The sequence below is a fragment of the Oncorhynchus masou genome, chromosome 19 (genome assembly GCF_036934945.1).
Source record: "Oncorhynchus masou masou isolate Uvic2021 chromosome 19, UVic_Omas_1.1, whole genome shotgun sequence".
Classification (NCBI taxonomy): Eukaryota; Metazoa; Chordata; class Actinopteri; order Salmoniformes; family Salmonidae; genus Oncorhynchus; species Oncorhynchus masou.
The window spans coordinates 15,358,377-15,384,164 of record NC_088230.1 but is presented as its reverse complement, the minus strand read 5'-3'; the positions used below and the strand labels follow the sequence as shown (position 1 = coordinate 15,384,164).

Sequence of the window (25,788 nt, the reverse complement as noted above, 5' to 3'; positions counted from 1 at the left end):
AACAAGTAAAAAGAAAAACTAAAGTGACCGAGCCTATCTGGTGAAACTACACAGAGACAGGAACAATCACCCACAAACACACAGTGAAACCCAGGCTACCTAAATATGGTTCCCAATCAGAGACAACGATAATCACCTGACTCTGATTGAGAACCGCCTCAGGTAGCCATAGACTAATCTATACACCCCACACAACCCCAAGACGAAACACACTACAAATAAACCCATGTCACACCCTGGCCTGACCCAATAAATGAAGATAACATAATAAATATAGACCAGGGCGTGACACACATAGAGGCTGTTTTTGCTCCACTACAATCCTGGTCACAACCCATTCTTTCAAGTAAAAAATAACTGTCTTCTCAAACTGAAACAAAGCATGTTTGGAATGGATACGCAGTTTACCTTACCTTGCAGACCATGCTGGGTCCATGGAATTATACACAGATGTAGGATCTTAATTCGATCACCCTGTTGCTGAAGAACTTTCCTGTAATGCAGGAAATGTAAAACTTGTAGTGTATTTGAGGTCTAAAAAGGCTTCTGAAGTTTGTAATTTCCACTTTGAAATTTCAGACTTGATTTTCCCTTCTGAAAAATGTATCAACCTCTACAAAATGTTCAATTAAAGGACAATTCCGCCAATTTATAAACAGTTATCATGCTTAGTATATATGTACTATTGTAAGGTTTGATACACATTTTGATTTTTTATTATTTTTGTTAGTCATACTGCACGATTCATTGTTTTTGTCATTTTGAAGCCTCTGTTTTGCGCTCGTCTACAGCATACTACGATTCCCAGGGTGCATTTAATCTCCCATGATGCAATTCTAAGCATGCCGTTACTGTAGCTTAGCTCGCTGGCCATATCATGCCTAGACAAAGCTTAGTCTAAATACGTAGAGAGGTTGATAGCTAAGCACCAAAACCGAGGCGTGCTCAAATATGTGGTAAAACAGATAGGGTTGGCTTAGATTGTTGATAACATGTTAACTACAGTATATTTCATTCCCATTGTATATTGAAAACATAAAGTTGCACAATGAGCACTTGTCTCAAATACGTCATTACCGTTGTTGATTAGCTAACAAATTTTAGACATGTTATCATAGACATCAGTCAAAACACCTCAAAACAAGACACGTAAAGAACAAGATCAAGCAAGTTGAAACGAGCCACTTACGATTTGCCATGTGGCAGTTTCTTGTCATTGTTGCTATCTGGCCATCCAGAACAAAAACTACACACAGCCATCTGCCCCTTTTGAAGCGTGCACATCATTTTCGTGACGTTGTCAGCTAACCCTTTTATTGCTTATGGCACAGGTTATGAGTGCATTTCATATTCATTTTGGGTTGGAAATATATTTTAATGCTTGCATGAATGTCATGCTGAATATATGTTCATATTAATAACCAGGTTTCAACCTTTTCATGCGAGTAAAATGCATGTCCGATAAAACATTTTTATGACCGGCCTGATGTAAACAGAAAATTGATGGACTTTTCTCCCACTCTGTCACGGATGCCATGGTTGCCCTTAGTTTGAAGATGTAATCCAGAGACAGGTTTTTATACAACAGCCTTCTGTGTGTTATCTTGTCGACTCACTCTGCATATTTGCAATCAAACAGCAGAATTTTCTCCATCTCCTTAGCTATCGTACTCTAATTCCACCGAGCATTCCACTGATTTCTAAAACTTGGTAGTACAGAAAGTGGAGAGCAACACTTTTGTAATTCCACTACGTGATATCTTTTTTTTTAAAGTGTCGTTAGAGAAGACTACATGCACATACTGACCAGCTCATGTTATAGACAGAAGCGTGCTACAGTACATGGCAGACCAATCCATTATCTCCTGGCTTTTTCCGTGGCTAAACAAACTATGTTCATAATTTAACAACAATTTTATTCATATTTACAGATGGCATACAAGTTTGTTATTAAGACACATGAAAGTTCACATGTTCCAGAATGCATTTCTGCCCAAAATGTTTACTTTCAATTGCCTCTCCTGTGAAGTAGTGACTCGTGACACACGCCTAGTTTCCTGAAACGAGTCACATATAGCAGGGAGTTCCAATATAATCATAAAACTACAGACGGGTTATATAGATTGCTGAAAATGACTATCCATCATTTATTGTATTAGTCATCTCAGTGAACATATTTGAAAACAGAGGTGCAATTTCTTGTTTTGCTCATCAATAGACAGTCAACAGACATGAAATCATAAAATGACACTGTGCATGGCATCACTAAATACTTCATAATAACAACTCAAATGTTAAGTGTGGGAGTTGTCCTTTTATTATAATCCACATTAACATTTGCTATTGCTGCAGGATTATTTTCCCACTGTAGCAAATGGGCTCAAATTAAGATCCTACATCTGTCTGACTGTGTCTTTAGTACAGTGCCTTGCGAAAGAATTCGTCCCCTTGAACTTTGCGACCTTTTGCCACATTTCAGGCTTCAAACATAAAGATATAAAACTGTATTTTTTTGTGAAGAATCAACAACATAACATTTTGCATTGTTGCCACCTGGGAGACACACCAAACATGTGGAAGAAGGTGCTCTGGTCAGATGAAACCAAAATTGAACTTTTTGGCAACAATGCAAAACGTTATGTTTGGCGTAAAAGCAACACAGCCCATAACCCTGAACACACCATCCCCACTGTCAAACATGGTGGTGGCAACATCATGGTTTGGGCCTGCTTTTCTTCAGCAGGGACAGGGAAGATGGTTAAAATTGATGGGAAGATGGATGGAGCCAAATACAGGACCATTCTGGAAGAAAACCTGATGGAGTCTGCAAAAGACCTGAAACTGGGACGGAGATTTGTCTTCCAACAAGACAATGATCCAAAACATAAAGCAAAATCAACAATGGAATGGTTCAAAAATAAACATATCCAGGTGTTAGAATGGCCAAGTCAAAGTCCAGACCTGAATCCAATCGAGAATCTGTGGAAAGAACTGAAAACTGCTGTTCACAAATGCTCTCCATCCAACCTCACTGAGCTCGAGCTGTTTTGCAAGGAGGAATGGGAATGGGTCTCTCGATGTGCAAAACTGATAGAGACATACCCCAAGAGACTTACAGCTGTAATCGCAGCAAAAGGTGGCGCTACAAAGTATTAACTTAAGGGGGCTGAATAATTTTGCATGCCCAATTTTTCAGTTTTTGATTTGTTAAAAAAGTTTGAAATATCCAATAAATGTCGTTCCACTTCATGATTGTGTCCCACTTGTTGTTGATTCTTCACAAAAAAATACAGTTTCATATCTTTATGTTTGAAGCCTGAAATGTGGCAAAAGGTCGCAAAGTTCAAGGGGGCCGAATACTTTGGCAAGGCACTGTAGCTATTGATCTGAATGGTCTTGATAGGTATGGTAAGCAGTGCACTGAAAATCTCTGTAGATTCAGACCCAATTCTGGTTAGATAGATTAACCTTTTAATCACTGGTTGATGCATAACCACTAGAGCCCCAGCCCACACACACAGTGTAGCCCAGACGATAGAGGTAATGTGGGTGTTCATCTGAGGGAGTCTGCCAGGTGTCCTCAGGCCAGTTGACTAGACTGGGGAAATGAGTCCCTGTGGACCTCCCTCATCTTGGTACAATCCACTCCTCTTATGAGAATCACACCCAGTCACTCTCCCACTTTTTTTTACCTGTATTTTGCATGTTTGTGATATTATATATCACATGCTTGGTTCCATAATTAGAGCGGTAAATCCTACAAAGTGTACCATTTCTGACAGAAATGTGAACAGACAAAGTAAACAGGTTTATATACCATATTTTACTGTATGTAAGGCAGAATGAGTACATGAGGATTTGGCCAACCCCTTTCGTCCTGTACAGTAAAACAATGTCCCTTTCTATTGAATTTAGCCTAGATAACGCCTAATTTTCTTTCTCAACGACGGTAGTCATTTAGTACACAGGGTGTGTTCATGTTTTTGATGTGGTGTGAGAAAAAATAAATCAATTCAACGCTTGAAATAGAAAGTGATCTTTGTTTAGCAGCCCTTTCTCTTGTGGGCACCCCTTGATCAAAGCTTAAAGCAGAAGTTCATGATTTTAGAACTTGATGTTAGCCAAATAAAATTCTAATAATAATAATTTAATAGGATCTCAATGGTTAGCCACTATAAACTACAGCTAATTTTAGCCACCTCTAGCTAAAAATCGATGGAAGTGATAGGGGCAGTCTTTTTTTATGGCCTTAATAACCTTTAAGTAACATCACACATATGGAGTTAATTTCAGCTGATTTAAGTTTGGCCATCACATTAAAAAAATGCACTATGGCCTGAATTGTTTGAAAGCCCCCCAAATATGATTTGGAGATACCTGAGTGAGTGGGTAGCCGAAAGAGCGGGGGGTAGGCTGTGAGAAGAAGTGTCAGGATTTGGCCAGGGTTGTTCCGGGTTTTGGTCAGTAGATCCCCCATTGTGCTTTTTGTCCTTATGTTTTTCCCTTGATCCCCATTAATTATTTGCACCTGTGCCTCGTTTCCTCTAATTGTATTTAAACCCTTAGTTTCCCTCAGTTCTGTGCTCTGTGTTTGTATGTTAGCACCCTGCCCTAGTGTTCTGTGTACTCTTGTCGATTCCGGGTGACGCTCTTGTGGTATTCTGTTTTTTGTTTTTGTTTATTTTTTGTGAGTTTCTTTTGAGGCCTTTTTGTGCTTTTCCTACCACCTTTTGGATTTGCCATTTTTTGTATTTAAGGATTTTTCTTTATTAAATACACCGTCTTAAGTACTGCTGTGTCTGCCTCATCTTCTGGGTTCTGCTGACTATTCGTGGCTCAGTTGGTTAAGTGACTGTTTCTCACTCCGGAGACCCAGGTTCGAAACCGGGTCCTGACAGAAAGTACATTATTTGAAATATATATTTGACCCAGGTTTGGTAGTCTGCTCCCTCTCCTTGGAAGCAAAAGACAGATTTCGGTGATCTGAAAAGAAAATTATTTTTCTTCAACTTCTTCTTCTTCATAGGACTGTATGGAGGAGATCAACCTGTTCAGTGAGAACAAAAGCCACCTCAAGAAGCTGGGGGAGCAGCTGATGCTGGCCAGCGACCAGGCCAAGCAGGCCCAGCTCCACGGCACCCTGAGGGACGCCAGGGACCGTTGGCAGCACCTCTTCCACCACATAGAGGCCAGGTGAGGCTAGCATATTTAAAAACTGGGCTCAGGTTTTTAAAAATGGATTTCCAATGACAGAGACAGTATGAAATGAAGGGGAGATGGAGAGAAGAGCCGGGATTCATACCCACACAGGCTACTGCTACTAGCAGCAGATAACCTAAGCGGTTAGAGTGTTGGTCCCGGAATGGAAAGGTCTCTAGTTTGAATCCCCTAGCCAACAAGGTGAGAAATCTGTCTATGTGCCCTTGAGCAATGCTCCAGGTTTGCCGTTGATAATGACTCACCCTGGCTGTGACCCCACTCTCAGGGAGAGTTGGTATATGCAAGAAACATATTTAGGACAAATGTAAGCACCCACCAAATGATTGCTTCTATTACTAGGCCTACTACTACTGCTTCTGCTACAATACTACCACTACTAGCACTACTACTACTTCTACTACTACCACAATCGTAAGGGTTACAGAAGCTACAACAAGACAACAAGTGACTTCATATCCTTCCTTGTCTCAGTTTGGTGGGTGAACCTTTCTTTTATTCAACCTCCCGTCTGTCTGCCAGGTCAGGTGCCACCGTGGCCGAATGTTGACAGTTGCTTTGTGCTCTTCAGGAGGCCAATTTCTTTTAAACAAAATTGTATTTGTCACGTACACAGTTTACAGCATTTATGAATGGTGCAGTGAAATGCTTGCGTGCTAGCTCCCTCAATATTGCAGTACAATAATCAATATCAATAATAAAAGGCCAAATGCAAAATAAAAAAGATCAAGTCAAATAAAAGAGATAAGTAATTAGAAGAAGGTAGTATGCAAAGTAGTAACTGATATGTATGATTAGGAATGTGCTATTTCAAGTATGACTGTATTTTCAAACGTAAATTGAATAGTGACTAGGTCGTGCTGTTAAATAAATAGTATAAATAGAGCAACAGTATCGACAGTATGTGTGTGTTGTGTGTGTGTGTGTGTGCTTGCTTGCTTGCTTGTGTGTAAGGTTTTCATGTATGGAGAGTCAGTGTTGCAAATAGTTTTTAGCAGCAAGATAGAGACTATTTACATGTCAAAGACTAAGCCTGTTGGTCTGAGACCCGATGCTCCTATACCACAGCTCTCAGCTTGTCTGGGTGACAGACACCACAGACACAACGGACGGCACATTGTTCATAGTGAGTGCTGTGAGTGTTGTTCACAGTGGCAACATCGTTTAGCACTACGGCTAGTCAGCTTTTATGCTAACCGGATAACAGATGCTGACGGAGTCCAGGCTATCATTAGCGCCAGTAGGCTATAGTGCTGTTTCCTATTGTTTAGCCCCCACCACGTCACGGCTAATGCAGGGTGACAGAACCCCCCACCCCCTTCTCCTCCCACTCCAACTTGCTTGGTTCCCCTCCACTCTTGGGCTGACCAAGGGGGACTCGGAAGGCAGACATAAGGCCATATGGTACAGTCCTAGACTTTTGAGGGGGGCCATACACGCTAAATCCCCTCTGATTCCAAGACTGTCCATCTGTCTGTGGATACGCACGGTGGCTGGCTATGTAGACAGTAGATGATAATGACTATAACACAAGTGATTGTACAGCAGCTGCAAAGCTGAAGGAACATTGGTGAACTACAGGGTACAGTGTGAGTTACTTTAAAGTTTGTGCCGTAGTGGGTCCTTGACTATTCTTTGGGGGTGGGCCATCACCACTCCTGACACCTATATGGGAAACAAAGGCTGGGTGTTGCTAGTTTGAAACCAGTATGACACGTGCCCAGGGGCACTGACCTTCAGGGGTCCACCATTTGATTTTGTTAGTCACTTACTCAGATATCCTATTAACATGCCATAAATCAATGCAAAATGAGTAGAATTGCAGGAAATTAGCTGTAAAACTGCAAAACAAATTGTTCTGTAACGCAGACTTATTTCTTTATCTTATGTTAATACAATATTTTTCTGCTAACAGATCCCTCTGTAAGTATTCAATTATAGTTTTTAATCCGGGTGCTGAGTTCATGTGAGTTAATGTGTAGCGGCTAATTTATTGCTAATAGGCTATGTGTTTGTAGATTGACTGAGGTGAATTAAGCTAAAGCTGGGGTCATTTTTGCTTGTTTTTGCTGTTCTCCAAACACAATTTTAGAGTTTTTAAATTGTATAGAAAGGCAGCAAATGAGCTTCAACTTTCTTAAAATGTCTTGACCTCCAGACCTCAATAAAACTCAGACCCTCGCTACGGCCCTGAGAGCATTGTTTGCTAAGCTAAAGGTTAAGCTTAGAGTAGCATGACATTGTTCTTGCTACTGGTCTATGGACAGGTTTGCGTGTTGTTGTGTTTTTACTTTAATGATTAGGGTTTGCGGAGGGTGAGCTGATCCTACATCTGTTCTTAATACATCTTGTACCCGGACCATTATAAGTTCAGGAAGTCACTCCTACACTCTCTAAAAAGTCTCAGGCGAGACGTGTGTGGGGACCATTGTTACTATATAACTGTAACCTCTAAAGAGCCTTGTCTCCAAGCGACTTAACCCCCCCCCCCGTAGCGACGGTCACTTTGTTTGCCTTGCTTTTTTCTCCCTTTCCCTTAATGTTCTCTCTCTCTCCATACCTCTTCACACATTCTTTGTCCCTCTGTCCATCCTTCTCTTCCTATACACTGGCTCAGCATGGAAGCTTGCCCTGGGGCTCAGTGTCTTTTGTGTGGCCCAGTGTCACTACTTTTGTTGGGCTGTCAGATTTTGCGAGAGGTGTGGGAGGGAATGTGGGTCTCATGGTTAGTTTAGTTTGGTTTGGTATAGTTTTGTTTAGTTTAGTGTGGTTTACTTTAGTTTTTGTTAGGTTTTGTTTGGGCTCAGTTTGGTTTAGTTTAGTGCTTGGTTAAGTTTAATTTGGTTTAGTTTTGTTTCATGTATACTGTATATTAACAGTTTAAAGCTGAATTGCAATACAATACATACAAGCAATACAATACATATAAGTTACACTGCTGCGAGCTGCACATTCTTCTGGTCACCTCAATCAAAACCTCCTATTTTTTGTTCAGATATAACCTATTAAACAGTATAATGCATTATCCTCATGATTCCTGTAATAAACGTGTCTGCCCTGATGCTGTGCCTGCCTGTTTCACAGAGGCCAGCTGCTGTAATGAGTGAGCCTCTCATGCTCTCTCTCCTCCCTCGTGTGCCCCTCGTGATTGTATAACGTTTCGAAATGCAATGCAGGACAAAAAATACTAGTTGTCCATATCAAAGAGAGGAGAGTCTCAGCTTTCTATAGGTATAATTTTATTTCTCAATGATCATTTTTGCGCTCAAGGCACACTGTTTTACAAACAATATATCTGATGTCTTTGAAATACAAAGGGTACGAAATTGTGCATCAGCCATCGTAAGTGCAGTGATAGCAACGTTGTGTTAGGACATTACATTTACTATTATATTAATACATTAGCAGAAGATATTATATTTAGTTAGCTATCTAGCTAATGTGTTTTGAGGTGGTTCCTCAGGTGGTGAATTAGGTCTATATTTAAGTGATAATGCCTGAGAAGCCGGTGTTTAGAGGATATATTGGCATGGGCCGGCAAACCGTGCCAATATATCCTCCAAACACCGGCTTCATACAATGAGTTACCAACATATTCAAATAATGATTGACATATTTTCATTCAAAATGTTATTTTGAATAATTTATTCTTACTATTTCATTCTTCCACAAGATCTAGTCCCGACACAAATCTTGGGTTGCTACCCAAGCCGGCTGATCATTTGTTCTATCGGTTTGGTTCCCAGAGACGCGACCCAGTCGTTCAGTCTTTTGTTCGTTCTAAATATTCCATTGCCATACTGCCTGGCAACGTTCTTATCTCTTGCTTGCTAACCAACTACGTCGAACTTACAGTCATGTCAAACAGTGCAGCCAGAATAACAGATCAAAGTGATCTAAGGCACTGCATCGCAGTGCTAGCTGTGCCACCAGAGATTCTGGGTTCGAGCCCAGGCTCTGTCGCAGCCGGCCGTGACCGGGAGGCCCATGGGGCGGCGCACAATTGGCCCAGTGTTGTCCGGGTTGGGGAGGGTTTGGCCGGCAGGGATATCCTTTTCTCATCGCGGACTACCAGTGTCGGGCAGGGCGCAGTGCACGCTGACCAGGTCGCCAGGTGTACGGTGTTTCCTCTGACACTTTGGTGCGGCTGTCTTCCGGGTTGGATGTGCATTGTGTCAAGAAGCAGTGCAGCTTGGTTGGGTTGTGTTTCGGAGGACGCATGGCTCTCGACCTTCGCCTCTCCCAAGTCCGTACGGGAGTTCCAGCGATGAGACAAGACTGTAACTACTACCAATTGGATACCACGAAATTGGGGAGAAAAAAGGAGTAAAATATATATATATTTTTTTTTAACAATGAGCTAATGATACCCGATTTTGCCTGGCATAGAAAATGTGCTCTTTTGTTATGTCCCTGTTGTACAGAGGAGCTATTAGCACAGCTAACACAATCACTTCAAACTGAAGCTGGAAAGACGGCAAACTAGCTGTACTTTGTTTCTTTGACCTGTTTTCTGATAGTTTTTTGTATATATCCATAAAAATTATGCTGATTCATGATTTTGACTGGCTGAGAAAAGCTGCCTGCCTGTCTGTCTCATCCCGACTCCCAACACGTTCATTACTATGGGACAGCTGGAGATCAAATTTGAACAATAAACAATGTTGCAAATGCCAGAAAGACAGAGAGTAAGGTTTATACAAATCTCCGCTGTTGAAAACAAATGTTAGTCTAAAAGAAATTTGAGGTAATGTCTAAATACTTTTTATAGTGGAGCTCAAGTTCATAAATTGCCTGGCTGGGCTGATGATTGGATTGTGCAGTCAGACGGAACAGAGTAAATAGGCATTTTAACTTCATAGATTTAGCCGGTGGTAACTTGTGGAATTGACATCGGCTGGAATGCGGTTTTAACCAATCAGCATTCAGGATTAGACCCACCCGTTGTATAAATAATATTAGTGCACATAAAGATGAAGGCATTTATCTCTGTTGAACAAAGAAATCTGAAAATTCTGGTGCCCTATTTTACCAGTAAAATGGAACAAAAGTAGCCTAATTGTCAACACAAAATTAAGTTGCATATCAAAATATGTTGAATCATGCATTCTTGCTTGGACATGTTAGATGTTCTTGGCCATGTTCTGTTATAATCTCTACCCAGCACAGCCAGAAGAGGACTGGCCACCCCACATAGCCTGGTTCCTCTCTAGGTTTCTTCCTAGGTTTTGGCTTTTCTAGGGAGTTTTTCCTAGCCACTGTGCTTCTACACCTGCATTGCTTGCTGTTTGGGGTTTTAGGCTGGGTTTCTGTACAGCACTTTGAGATATCAGCTGATGTACGAAGGGCTATATAAATAAATTTGATTTGAGATGTAACAACTTATTTATTGAATACCATCTCAGTAGTGTATTACACCTCTTAATAAAGCATTGTGAATGTCTTTCTAAAATTATGACTAAAATGTATTCTATTGTGTGACGCTGCAACAAAAACAATTGGGGGTTGCCACCAAATCATTGCCTGGTGCCACCAGGGTGAAAATGTTTGTCTGGAGCCCTAATTTAGTGTATATGTAGCATTTAGAAGTAATCTGCTATATATGGAATGAGAAAGCCACATTATAGACTTAACTTTTTTGTTAGCTAATTTATGAGATACTGAATATGGACTTTCTCTTAAAGCAAAGACAAGTGGCACACATGATGCATGTACACACAAACACTTAAATGCACAGACAGACAGACACAGACTCACTTTCACTATTAATGAAAACTCTCCCTCAAGTAGAAGACAGTACTGAGTGCTACCTGGGAGTTAGCAGAAGGATCCAACCTGCACACACTTAGGCTTATTTTTCTCTAAAGAGCAGCTTTTTATAATCAAATGTAGTCATGGCAACATTTTCTGTGTTCTGTGTTGCCATGGTGACCAGGGGACACCTGGGGAAAAAAGTGGGTGGTGCAGGGTTATAGTCGCCTGGGTACCAGTCTCTTTAGCTCCCTGTACTTCATATCATGTGCCAAAGAGACTGGCCTTTCTGCTGTCTTCAAATATGAACATTCTATAATTAATGATCTTGATGAGAATGGAGGATTTGATCCTGATTCGCTCACCCTCACAGCTATCTTCCAATCACATTTATTATGCAAATATTTGAACTATCATTTTTTTCTCCACAGATCTCTTGGCATCCCTTTGCTAAGTAACTGTTTGTCTGTCCAGACGAAACCAGTCTGCCAAAAGTTGTTAGCTCAGGTCTAAATTCCCAAACTAACTAGCTACATACTGAAATTCCAACCACACAAAGTCTTAGTTTTGATTTTAAGCCTCAAAACAACTTGCCGAGCTAACAGCGGAATGTTTCCAATTCTGTTTTCGAGGCTCAAAATGTTGTCTTGGAAAATATTTATGTTATTTCCAACAACCATTGAGCAACTCTGCATTAAATCCAGCGCATATTGAACATTGAGATTGAAGAGACTGGCCTTTCGACAATGACAAGGAGTGGAAAGGAGTGGATTGTAAAGAGACTGGTACTCAGACTATGGTAGTAGTGGCTATATGAGTTTATAGTATACAATGCTATTCAAAAATAAATAATTTAAGAACAAGTTAACTACTGACTTTCAGCATGGATATAAGGAAGGACAGTCAACTTGTACTGCACTGACTTAAATGACTGATGATTGGCTAAAATAAATGTATAATAAGATGATAGTTGGAGCTGTATTGTTAGTTTTCAGTGCAGCCTTTGATGTTATTGATCATAATTTGTTATTGAAAAAACCTGCTTGTTATGACTTTGAATCACCTGTCATCACATGGTTGGAGAGGTACATATCAAATAGAACTCAGAGGCTATTCTTCAATGGAAGCTTCTCTAACATCCTATATGTACACAGCAGTATCCCACAGGGCAGTTGCCTTTTTTCACACTTAACAGTTTCCTGTGTGTATTAAGAATGGTCCATCACCCAAAGGCATCATGTGCCAATCTAGAATTCAACCAATATCAGATTGATGATCTAAGGAAAAAGAACACGGTGCTGAAAGGTACTGTTGGACTCTTTAAATAATGGCGCCGGAGAGGATTGCTCCTGTTTTATTGGCTCTTAACCTCTCTGGGATATGGTCCCACCTGGCCAACATCCAGTGAAAATGCAGAGCGCCAAATTCAAATAAATTACTATAAAAATTAAACTTTCATGAAATCACACATGCAATTCACCAAATTAAAGCTGCAGTTGTTGTGAATCCAGCCAATGTGTCAGATTTCAAAAAGGCTTTACGGCGAAAGCAAATTATGCTATTATCTGAGGACAGCACCCCATCAAACAAACACAGACAATCATATTTCAACCCTCCAGGCGCGACACAAACGTGGAAATAAAGATATAACTCATGCCTTACCTTTGACGAGCTTCTTCTGTTGGCACTCTAATGTGTCCCATAAACATCAGAAATGGTCCTTTTGTTCGATTAATTCCGTCGATATATATCCAAAATGTCCATTTATTTGGTGCGTTTGATCCAGAAAAACACTGGTTCCAACTCGCGCAACATGACTACAAAATATCTCATAAGTTACCTGTAAGCTTTGTTCAAACATTTCAAACTACTTTCCGATTACAACTTTATGTATTTTTTAACGTAAATAATCGATAAAATTTAAGACGGGAGAAACAGCGTTCATTACCGGAGGAAAACAATGTAGAGCATGCTTTCTGGTCACGCGCCTCTATCAAACAGTACACTTCTCTCTACGCTCGTTCTGAACAGTGCTACTTCTTCATTTCTCAAAGGAAAAACCTATATGTATATTTATAAACAACAGCTGGTGCACGATATCTAAGGAAGTCTCGAGGTTTTGCTCACCTGAAGTAGAGTATCTCATGATAAGCTGTAGATTACGCTATCTACCTAAGAAGTTTTCATCTGTATTTTTCGTTGCTGTCTACATACCACCACAGACCGATGCTGGCACTAAGACCGCACTGAATGAGCTGTATACCACCATAAGCAAACAGAAAAATGCTCATACAGAGGTGGTGCTCCTAGTGGCCGGGGACTTTAATGCAGGGAAACTTAATTCAGTTTTACCTCATTTCTATCAACATGTTAAATGTGCAACCAGATGGGAAAAAACTGTAGACCGCCTTTACTCCACACACAGAGACGCATACAAAGCTCCCCTTCGCCTTTCATTTGGCAAATCTTACCATAATTCTATCCTCCTGATTCCTGCTTACAAGCAAAAATTCAAGCAGGAAGCACCAGTGACTCGGTCAATAAAAAAGTGGTCAGATGAAGCAGATGCTAAACTACAGGACTGTTTTGCTAGCTCAGACTGGAATATGTTCCGTGATTCTTCCGATGGCATTGAGGAGTACACCACACCAGTCACTGACTTCATCAATAAGTGCATCGATGACGTCGTTCCCACAGTGACTTGTACGTACATAGCCCAACCAGAAGCCATGGATTACAGGCAATATCCACTAAAGGGTAGAGCTGCCGATTTCAAGAAGTGGGACTCTAATCCCACTATACCCTCTGACAAACCATCAAACAGAAAAAACGTCAATACAGGACTAAGATCAAATCGTACTACACCAGCTCCGATGCTCGTCGGATGTGGCAGGGCTTGCAAACTATTACAGACCACAAAGGGAAGCACATTCCAGTGACACAAGCCTACCAGACGATCTAAATAACTTCTATGCTCGCTTCGAGGCAAGTAACACTGAAACATGCATGAGGGCATCAGCTGTTCTGGACAACTGTGTGATCATGCTCTCCGCGGCCGATGTGAGTAAGACCTTTAAACAGGACAACATTAACAAGGCTGCAGGGCCAGACGGTTATCAGGATGTGTACTCCGAGCATGTGCTGACCAACTGGCAAGTGTCTTCACTGACATTCCCAACCTCTCCCAGTCTGAGTCTGTAATACCAACATGTTTCAAGAAGACCACCATAGTCCCTGTGCCCAAGAACACTAAGGCCTAAGTGACTACCGAACATTAGCACTCACGTCTGTAGCCATGAAGTGCTTTGAAAGGCTGGTCATGGCACAAATCAACACCATTATCCCGGACACCCTAGACCCACTCCAATTTGCATACAGCCCCAACAGATCCACAGATGATTCCTTTCACACCTGGACAAAATAAACATCTATGTGAGAATGCTATTCGTTGACTACAGCTCAGCGTTCAGCACCATAGTGCCCTCAAAGCTCATTACTAAGCTAAGGACCCTGGGACTTAACACCTCCCTCTGCATTTGGATTCTGGACTTCCTGATGGGCCACCCACAGGTGGTAAGGGTAGGTAACAACACAATGCAAATTAATTACTTAAAAATCATACAATGTGATTTTCTGGATTTCTGTTTCAGATTCCGTCTCTCACAGTTGAAGTGTACCTATGATAAAAATTACAGACCTCTACATGCTTTGTAAGTAGGAAAACCTGCAAAATCGGCAGTGTATCAAATACTTGTTCTCCCCACTGTAAGTGTTATCCAGACACAAAAGAGAAATGAGCAAAATAACATTTTTATTTAGAGCAATAAAGAAATATAATAATTTATCAGGGCAAACCAGAAACCTTTCAATATATGAATTCAAACAATACTTTAGAACCATTTAAATATAATACATTGAAAGTGTCATGTGTACTCCCTCTCCGGCCTCTAGGTCTTCAGGCTGCTGATTATCCCGCACACCTGTCACCATCGTCAAGCACACCAGTGCCTCATGACACTCACCTGGACTCCATCACCTCCTTGATTGGCATTCTATATCTGTCACTCCCCTTATTTCCTCAGGTGTTATTGTTCCTGTTTGTGGTTCTTGTTTTGTTTATTTATGAACACTCACTCCTTGTACTTGCTTCCCTGCCTCTTAGCGCACTCGTTACAGGAAGGTTGTGCGTGACTATGGTAGATGAAGGAATCAATCTATCTTTTCAGACTGTTCGGGTATTTATCTGGTCAATATGTCAGTGTATTATGCCTGTTTGTAACAGTGTGTTATATATGAAAATGTGATCGTATTATAAATTGTATTTTAATGTTTAAGGACTCTTGGACGATTAGTCCAAATGAAGACTGAAAGAGATCCTAATAAAATCATGTATTTGTATGGATCCCGGGATGAGTAGCTGTTGCATGTGCAACAGTGAGGGTCCTAATGAGGGTCCTAATAAACTTAACTAAACTGTGGGCACTTGTGAAGAATAAACACTTCATGAACTTGAATAAACACTTCAACTTGGTAGTTGAATGGTTCCTATAGTACAAAACCACCTGCCACTCCAGAAAGACTCAATCAAACAATTGAAAGTAGGCATGTTGGGTGTAGTTAATTATCAGAAATGTAGTATTGCTCTGACTCTCTTCCCTTTGTGTGTATGGGTGGGTGGGCATGTATGTGTGTGTGTGTGTGTGTGTGCAGGGTGAGGAAGCTGAAGGAGACCCTGGGTATGGTGCAGCAGCTGGACAAGAACATGAGCAACCTGCGATCATGGCTGTCCCGCATCGAGACCCAGCTGGCCAGGCCCGTCACCTACAACGTGTGTCACCATGAGGAGATCCAGAGACGGCTTGCCCAACAGCAGGTGGGTGGTAGTAGGGTGATGTTGCCCCTAGACACTGATCTTGGGTCAGTTTAGCATGTGGGTGCCAGGGTCCTGTTTATTAGGCACCAAATGAACAGGGAGGGAGTACCTGTTTAAAGCTTTAAAATGTTTTCCCTTGAACACAACCCAGGTTGTCATAGTGAATATTATGAAGTGATTTACCTGTATGTGGCTGTTCCACTGGATGTCAGAAGGTGAATTCAGATTCTGGAAAAAGGTGTTGACTTAAATGTAATGTAAATGTAATAAATACAGATTCAAAAAGGTGTTTTTGTGTAATATGCACATCACAAATGTCCCACCGGTGCTGGGCCAAAAACATTCTATTACTCAGATATAGATTGTAATGACCATATCTGTAATATCTGTATTGATTTCATTTTATTTTAGTTATTTGAATAGATGGTGATAGATACAAACATATTACCCCATTGAACAAACAACCATCCAATGCATAGCCTTCTCAATAGCCGTGTCCAACGTTGTCCATCTGTCTGTCCACATTACACTAAGGTTGTCCTTGTTTCCATCCACAGGAGCTGCAGAGGGACATCGAGCAGCACACGGAGGGTGTGGCGTCCGTCTTGAGGCTGTGCGACATCCTGCTGCACGACCAGGATGCGTGTGGTGGCGGCGACGGCGAGAATGACTCCATCCAGCAGACCACCTGCAGCCTAGACCAGCGCTGGAAGGCCATCTGTGCCATGTCCCTGGAGAGGAGGCTCAGGTAGGACACACACACACTCACTCACATGTGTGTATACACACACACACACACACACAATTAATCAATCCCCACAAAATATATAATGTATTTATAATGCATTACCAAACAGGTGGCTTATACAAAGTGTTACTAAAAGTGATGAATGAAGTTTGTGGGTTCATTTAGATGGTGATGGATGGTAATGTTTCGCGGTCCAGAGTGAAGTTTCATCTGGGTTAAGTTCAGCTTCCCCTTATCCTAACCTTAAAGGAAATATCTACCCAAAACCACTAATTCCAATCATTTAAAGTGTTAAATAACACGAATATGTGAGAACAATATATGTTGTTAACAAATGTTTAATTTTGTCGTTATAATAAGGTTGGTAGCAACATGTGAAACTTGTTGTGGAAATCTGTGGCAGCTCTGTCTGGCTAACTAGCAAATGTAGTGACACACCATAAGGCTGAATTCAATGTCACCATGTTCAACCTGCAGATCGATGTGTCTCGCAGCGGCACCATGCAATGCACCCTGGACTGAAGGGCAGACAAATAGGGGAAATGTGGTGTACCCTAAATTATACATTTCTCAAAGTAGGAATATCGCTAAAATATAATCAATTGCTCATTTGAAAGAAGACAACCTCCCGTGTTATGGCATCAGCTAGTATTTAAATCTGACATGGATGATAGATGTTTTTGAGATCTTAAAGTCATATTCCTTTTAACTTCCAGTGTAGTGAGAGCGGTTTAATCGCTGTGCTAGTCATACCTGACAAATGTCCACCTGCTCGAACGGCAATAGCTCAGATACACATGAAAACATAAAATCACTCAGAGAATTGATAGAACATCGCTCAGAGATGCACACAAATAATATAACATTCAACACGGGTGAATCTTTCCTTTACCTATTATTGGGAGGATTGCAAAACATGACCCAAGATTAGCGTCTCAGGGCAACTTTATCCTACACTGATGTTTCCCTATGATAGGATCGAGGAGACGTGGAGGCTGTGGTGTAAGTTCCTGGATGACTACTCGTGCTTTGAGGACTGGCTGAAGTTGGCCGAACGCACGGCAGCCAACCCCAACTCTGACAACGTTCCGTACACAGTCGCCAAGGAGGAGCTCAAGAAGTTTGAGGTCAGTTTTGGGGGTCAGGACCCTATAGGAACTGACAGTGAAGTTCACCTCTGCCTCCCAAATGGCACCCTATTCCCTACATAGTGCTCTACTTTTACCCAATGCTCTGATGAAAAGTAGTGCAAATTGCAGGGAATAGGTTGCCATTACAGACACAGACACTGTCTGAGATTTTTATTGTATTCTATTAACTAACCAATGGCTCGGTTACTGGATGGTTGGTTTAATCATATCCTTTCGCCAATATTCATCAATCAATGTTATTCACAACCCTCTCTCCCTCCTCCTTCCCTCCATCCTTCCTTTTATGTTCCCTCATAATCTTCCTCCCTCGCTTCCTTTCATCCTCCCTCCCTCACTCTCGGAATACCCTCTACACCTCCCCCATCCACCATACATCCCCTCCCTCCCCACCCTACGCAGGGCTTCCAGAGGCAGGTGCAGGAGCGTGTGACCCAGCTGGAGCTGGTCAACAACCAGTACCGCAGGCTGGCCCGGGAGAACCGCACAGACGGCGCCAGCCGCATCAAGGTTATGGTCCATGAGGGCAACTGCCGCTGGGATACACTGCACAGGAGGACAGCGGCCATCTTACGCAGGCTAAAGGTGATAAGGAAGGAATGCTTTTATTTTTTATTTTTAAGAAAATAAAAAATATGCACACTGTGCTTGCCAGTGTTACTTTAGTTAGCTTACACATCGGCTTTACTGTCTATCAGAGCTTAAGAAATCATTGGCGTATTGCTTTTCTAATTTTTAAGGGACTTATTAAAAAAAAAAATTAAATGCCAAGATGGCCAAATCGTCTATTTTATTTTTTACATCAAGAGCCAGAGCTATGACTGTTTTCCACCCCCCATGTGAATCTTGAATTTTATCTGCACCTTGACTCTAGGTGTGCACACTATTAAGCACTATTTTCTGACAGACAAAAACTCAGTCTCTTTTCCCCTTCCCCGCTGCAGCATTTTACGGGGCAGAGAGAGGAGTTTGAGGGGACCAGGGAGAGCCTGCTGGTGTGGCTGACGGAGATGGACCTGCAGCTCACCAACGTGGAGCACTTTTCTGAGACAGACACGCAGCACAAGATGAAGCAGCTCAACGTAAGGGGGGAATGGGTGGGATTGGGGGAAGGTGGGGCAGACAGAGGGATTACACACACACGCACAAGCTCAGGAACGCATATTCACTAGTGGACACACACACACACATGGAGGAATGTGCATTCACACAGTTACTGTCTTGCACAGTGAACTCAGATTCCCACAGTAACTCACTCAGATGCAGGAGAGCACACATGTCACACACGCATCCATGGCCAGCTTTAACACAGTCACTCGTGCACACAATCAACCAAACACTCTCACATTCGCATCTCCTTTCTAGCTCCGGGGTGAAGTTTCCCAGCCATGGGTACAGATTTAGGATCAGTTTCCCCTCCCCCAATCCCAACCACAACTATTAGTGTGGATATGCCAAACTGACCTTCTCCCCTCCAGTCCTTCCAGAGGGAGATCACCCTCAACACGGAGCGCATCGACGGGCTGATTGTGTTCGGCGAGGGCCTGATCCAGAGGAGCTCTCCACTGGACGCCGCTCTCATCGAGGACGAGCTAGAGGAGCTACACTCCTACTGTCAGGAGGTGTTTGGCAGGGTGGTCCGCTTCCACCAGCGCCTCACGCAGCCACCGGTTAGTATGTGTGGACACATATACACACAGATGTACAGGCACGCACACAAAAAAAGAGAAACACACCCCAACAAAGAGAGAGAGAGAGAGAGACACACAAACAGCAGAGTTGTACTCCTATTGCCAGGAAGTGTATGGCAAGGTGATCTGCTTCCACTAGCTCCTGACACAATCTCCTCTCTTCCTCTCCAGGTGTTGAAGGAGGAACCGGAGCTCTTCAGCGGGGACAAGCCCCTGGTGGGGAGCTGCGAGCTGATTGGCCGTTCCTGTCTGGGGCGGAGCCAGAGTCAGGGGAGTGCCCCTGCCACACCCACCCACCTGTTGGCCCCTCCCCTGGAGTGTTCGGGCCGGGAGACACCCGTGAGCGTGTGCGACTCCATCCCTCTGGAATGGGACCACACGGGAGACGTAGGAGGATCTTCATCCCACGAGGAGGAGGAGATTGAGAAGAAAGACGGGACCTACTACAGTACTCTGTCAGGTAAAATACAGTGTTCATGTTTCCTCTCTGGTGTCAACTAAGTGTGTATGTGTGTCTGTCTTACAATCAGTAATGAGTATTCAACAATGCTGTGGTATTTATGAATACAGTATATTCATGTACACACACAGCCACAGTGACAGTCACGCACACACACAGACACACACACACACACTCAACTTGGCCCTCTTCTACTCTTCTCCAGAGGTGGAGGTTACAGAGAGTCCAGAGGACTTTGTGAAAGCCACGGCTCTCTCACTGGGAGCTGATCCCTCTGGTAGGCACCACTATGGTCTTCCTCTTCCATGCCGATGCCATTGGGTGGCTATATACAAGCGGGTTCTGCTAGGCTTGGGGCATGCCTCATGCAACCCCACAGTAACCTCACGCAAAACTGCTAAAGTACACTATCTTATAGGAGTCCTCACAATAAAATGTGATCACCGCTCACAAAAGAGCTAAAGCTCACTAACAATTTCACTAGGCTCCATCTCAGCTCAGTGTAATTTGTTTTAAATGTATATTTTCTGATTTCATTTAACATATATAGAGAGATGACAGGGAGTTGTGTCAAAGAGCAGTAGGCCAAATTCAAATGTATGCTGACAAGTGTGCCAGAGGCTGCAGCATTACAGCTAGACCAGCCAAGCCACAGTATTGGTTTTTTTTTTCTCGATTTGAAGGTTGGGGGTTCAATCCCTGATCGAGTCATACCGAAGACTCAAAAAATTGAACCCGATGTGTCTCTGCAGGACACTCAGCATTAAGGCCAGGCACCACATGCTGGAATGACATTTTTTCATCTACCTGTCAATTTAGAGATTTTTGGGGTATTTTGGTCCATTAACATTAGTCTTTTTAAAGAGTAAACATAAACATTTAAAAAACTTGATGAAACTGTATATTTTCTTTAGTTTATCATATTACCATCAACATTTTTATGAATTTGAACAACTTTAAAATGAACATGCATCAATCATTTCAAAGCTCACATAGGATTACACATCATTTCAAAGTCCATTTCATAGAAAATGTTACAAACTGGACTACATTTAGTAACTTACTTTGAAGAGATGGTGATTGGGTCTAAATAGGCTTTTGGCATTTGGTCATCTTAATTCAGTGTACTTGTCTTTAACTGTCATTTCCCAAAAGTCAGACTCTTCCCACACACCAACTCATTTTATCAGCGTCAGAAGGATCTGCTTGACCATATCAAAATTGTGTGTGGTTATCCTTAGATATATTCTCGGGACTTGTCCAGAGGGAATTGTTGATATGCCGTAAATGTTTTATTCTAGTTAACATTTTATTTGGAAAAATGTCTTTAGTGTTTTACAGATAGAAAGATTGAAGTATTTATCCACAAAGTCCGGTCCTGGAGTGTCTTAACAAAATGAAACAAAAATATTTAGGCTGACTTAATCCAGTGTCTAGATTTGCGTTGTATGCAAATATGCACTATTTAATAATAAATCGCATCATTTGCATATTGTAGTAATATGTTTCAGAAAATATTCATTCAAAAAAATATTTTATTCAACTGATAAAAGTTGATTGTGATATGATTAAAAGAATTAGCCGTGTGGTGCCTGGCCTTAAGGAGATAGATTGGGGGTAAGGCCCTGTGACAGACTAGCGTCCTGTCCAAGGGATGTATTTGAAGTAGAGAGGTGATTCAGCAACACCTGGAGGACAATGGCGTGAAATAAAAAAGCATTTTTATTGCTAAATGTAGAAGCAATGTGTTATGGCTTCTGGCCTTTCGTCAGGGTTTTTTACAGAAGTAAAACAGAATGAGTCTTTTTATACATTTCAAGGGACCAATCACAGTTAGTATACCAATCAAAACATGTGATTGGTTAAATCAGGGGATGTACTTGTACATCAAACTACCTCACACTAAGGAAACAGAAGATCGATTCCTGCACCATGGGTCATTCTGGCTCGGGCAAGGCTACCTTTACATACACCTCAGTTAGAGACTTGTCTGCATAGTAAATAGGCTTTAAGCGTAAAATCCACTTAGGGTTGCCAGATATAGTGAAACCACTCCCATCTGTGTTGCCAGATCCAACTACACTAATTCACCCCACTGCTGTGCCATAACCTCCCTTTGCTACTGTCTACCACCTGAAATACTGCATGGGAATAAAGATACACACACATGGATTCTTTCACTGCTTGATTTATACTTGTATGGCATTATTATTTGGGTGGCAGAAAATCTCCTTTATAACCAGAGCAAGCCCACTGGGCAAAAACTGGTTGAATCATTTTTTCAAACGTCATTTCAACAAACAAACAATCAGTGTGATAATGTTGAATCAACATGGGAAACTGATTGGATTTTCAATAAAAATTAAAAATAAATCTAATGACGTGACATTTTTGTTGATTTCACATAGAATTCACATTCATTGACAACTCATGTAAATCAAAACTAGTTGTTGAAATTACGTCTATGCCCATTGGAAGTAGAATGGTCTGCAGGGAAAATGTGGTTATTATTGTGTTTTCAATGTAAACTCAGGCTCTAACGGGGTGCGTGCGTGTGTGTGTGTGTGTGTGTGTACATGCATGTTTGTGTGTGTGGTCCTCTCAGTTCCACTCAGATCCATGGCCATACCCGAATCTCCAAGTTGGCGCTCACCAGGCGACCCGGACAGGGAGTCCCTCCACCTGGACTCTCCTGCCGGCCTGGACCCCTCACCTACACACACTAGCACTCCCTTCAAACAAGGCTACGTAAGTTGCCCCGGGCTGAAATGTATCCTTGGATCAGCTTCCCCTCCCCAATCTTAATCATGCCCATTAGTGGGGAAAATGCTAATCCATTTAGGGGCAACTTCCCCTTACTCCTACATAAATCTGCTCTGCTGCCCCCCTCTGGCTACACCTAGTGTTTGAGTGTGTGATTTAGATTAAATTATATATTTTTATTTAGTCACCAGCACAGGGTCACAGATGTATTTGCAGTATACAGTGAAATGATTAAGCGCCGAGTGAATGAATGAAACAATAAAACATGTCATATTAATAATACACAGTTTAGAACTGCGACAATGATAAATATAAATGTCCATTGGGGTGTGGAAATTTTCTGTTGAGAGGGGGAGGCAGTGTACACCCAATGATGTGTTGGGCTGAGCGTACCACCCTCTGTCGTGCCTTGCGATCAGCAGCGGTGGAGTCACCAAGCTGTGATGCAGCCCGACGGTATGCTGTCGATGGTGCTCCTGTCGAACAAAGGCCCTCGGGAACAGACCTTTCTTCAGCCTCCCGAGGTTGAAGAGCCACTGTCATGCCTTCTTCACCATGGTTTGACCATTTCAGCTCATCGGAGATGTGTAACACAGAGAAACTGGAAGTTATTGGCCATCTCCACTGCGGCCCCGTTGATGAGGATGGGGGCGTGTCGAGCCTGGTTCCTCCTGAAGTCCACAATCAGCTCCTTTGCTTTGCTGACATTGAGGGAGAGGTTGTTTACCTGGCACCACACTGTCAGAGTGCCTACCTCCTCTCTGTATGCCGTCTCGTCCTTGTGTGCATGCATGCGCATTGGTGTGTGTTACATGCTGTAACAGTGTGTGTCTGCGTTACAGGTGCGTCTGATGTCAGAGTGCAGTGGTAGCATCAAAAGTGTCAAAAGGGTCTCCCTGATCCTGGATGATGAGGAGCAGCCCGAGGAACAGGGCCTCACTGGCCTGACGACCGCTGACAAACAATCAGGTACCGCACTCACACGCACACACATTGGGGGAGGAAACATGTGAACATTCTTACCTGCCGTCATGCAATATTTGCAATACACAAATAAATGTATGTTACAAATGTGTGTGTGTGTGTGTGCCTGTGGGCGTATTTGTGTTCTCAGGGGTGATCGAGCGCTGGGAGCTGCTGCAGGCTCAGGCCAGGAGCAACCTGCTGTCTGGCCTGCGGGAGCCTTGCCAGTTGACCTCTGACCTGCGTGACATCACTTCCTGGCTGGGGTGGGTAACGCCAGAGCTGGAGAGAGTGCAGGTTCCTGAGACCCCCACCAGCATCCAAGACATGGAGGCTAGGGTCAAACAACTCAAGGTAAGGCTTCTGAACATTATACTGTACTACAGTGTCCATTTTAGGACAGCTGAGACTAAGGCTTTTTAAATATGGAAACCATACATTGCTTGTCTTTTCCATTAATTTTGGTTTGAGGCATAATAGGGTAATAGCTGGATCTACACAACAGATAGCTGACCTGGGACGTGGACTTATCTCTAGAGAGCCACTTTTGAGGTTTAAAAACATTGGACAAATGTACATTTTGAAGTCAACTATCCCTTTAATCGTCCTCTTTAAAGGGGCAATCTGCTTTGTTGTTGTTTAAGTCAGATTGCCCCTCTACCTGTCCCTCTAAAGGCCCAGTATGTAGCTTTGTGTGTGGCCCAACCAAATGTGAGTTATAGATTTGTAATTCTTATTGAAAGCAAGTCTGATAGATCCATACCATGTGCTCTATTTCTATGCTTCCCCTTCTTAAGTTTAGATTTTGCTTCTTTTACTTTCAGCTTCAAAGCTGAAAATACTATATTTTTGGTAACTGAAAAGAGCGGTTTAGATGGTACAATAATTATCGACACTATACATTACACGCTCTCTCTCTCTCTCACTCCAGGAGATGCAGAAGGTATTTGCTCACTACAAGGCCGTCATGCTGTCGCTTAACCTGGGCGGTCGCGAGTTGGGGGGGTGTGACGGTCCGGAGGCCCGGGAGCTAGGGGAGGGCCTGGCTAGTATGAACCAGGGCTGGATGCTGGCCTGCACTGGCCTGGAGGAGTGGCAGGACAGTCTGCGTACCACTGTCATGCGCTGTCAGGTCAGTTACTGTACAGTTACAGGACAGTGGGTAAAACTGCTTGAAATTACATATTGTCAACCAGTTTTGCCTAGAAAATACGTAATTCAACCGGTTTTGCACACTGGGAGTAAATTGTTTCTCAATTTTGGTTCCTGGGGTATAGCGCCTCAAGGTTGCACATATTTATATATTCATCGTTGTTGGGGATTTTAACAAGGCTAATCTGAAAACAAGATTCCCTAAATTTTATCAGCATATCGATTGCGCAACCAGGGGCGGAAAAACCTTGGATCACTGTTACTCTAACTTCCGCGACACATATAAGGCCCTGCCCCGCCCCCCTTTCGGAAAAGCTGACCACGACTCCATTTTGCTGATACCTGCCTACAGACAAAGCTAAAAAAAGAAGCTCCCACGCTGAGGTCTGTCCAACGCGAATACGCTGATTCGGTGTGCGAGTTCATTAGAACGTGCGTTGAAGATGTCGTTCCCATAGCAACGATTAAAACATTCCCTAACCAGAAACCTATGATTGATGGCAGCATTCGTGTGAAACTGAAAGCGCGAACCACTGCTTTCAATCAGGGCAAGGTGTCTGGTAACATGACTGAATACAAACAATGCAGCTATTCCCTCCGTAAGGCTATCAAACAAGCTAAGCGTCAGTACAGAGACAAAGTAGAATCCCAATTCAACGGCTTAGACACAAGAGGTATGTGGCAGGGTCTACAGTCAATCACGGACTACAGGAAGAAATCCAGCCCAGTCACGGACCAGGATGTCTTGCTCCCAGGCAGATTAAATAACTTTTTTGCCCGCTTTGAGGACAATACAGTGCCACTGACACTGCCTGCAACGGAAAAATGCGGTCTCTCCTTCACTGCAGCCGAGGTGAGTAAAACATTTAAACGTGTTAACCCTCGCAAGGCTGCAGGCCCAGACGGCATCCCCAGCCGCGCCCTCAGAGCATGCGCAGACCAGCTGGCTGGTGTGTTTACGGACATATTCAATCAATCCCTATACCAGTCTGCTGTTCCCACATGCTTCAAGAGGGCCACCA

At 42.7% G+C, this 25,788-nt stretch overlaps 1 protein-coding gene across 1 annotated transcript in view; it reads left to right on the top strand.

Annotated features, from left to right (window-relative positions):
* LOC135505860 (nesprin-2-like) overlaps nt 1-25,788 on the top strand; it is a 246,229-nt gene that overhangs the window by 212,862 nt on the left and 7,579 nt on the right. Inside the window, 13 exon segments of the mRNA XM_064925056.1 lie at nt 5,027-5,193; nt 15,679-15,841; nt 16,399-16,589; nt 17,566-17,716; nt 18,140-18,322; nt 18,682-18,819; nt 19,216-19,407; nt 19,600-19,888; nt 20,094-20,165; nt 22,494-22,636; nt 23,494-23,620; nt 23,766-23,968; nt 24,546-24,746. Coding sequence (XP_064781128.1) covers nt 5,027-5,193; nt 15,679-15,841; nt 16,399-16,589; nt 17,566-17,716; nt 18,140-18,322; nt 18,682-18,819; nt 19,216-19,407; nt 19,600-19,888; nt 20,094-20,165; nt 22,494-22,636; nt 23,494-23,620; nt 23,766-23,968; nt 24,546-24,746 — 2,220 coding nt within the window.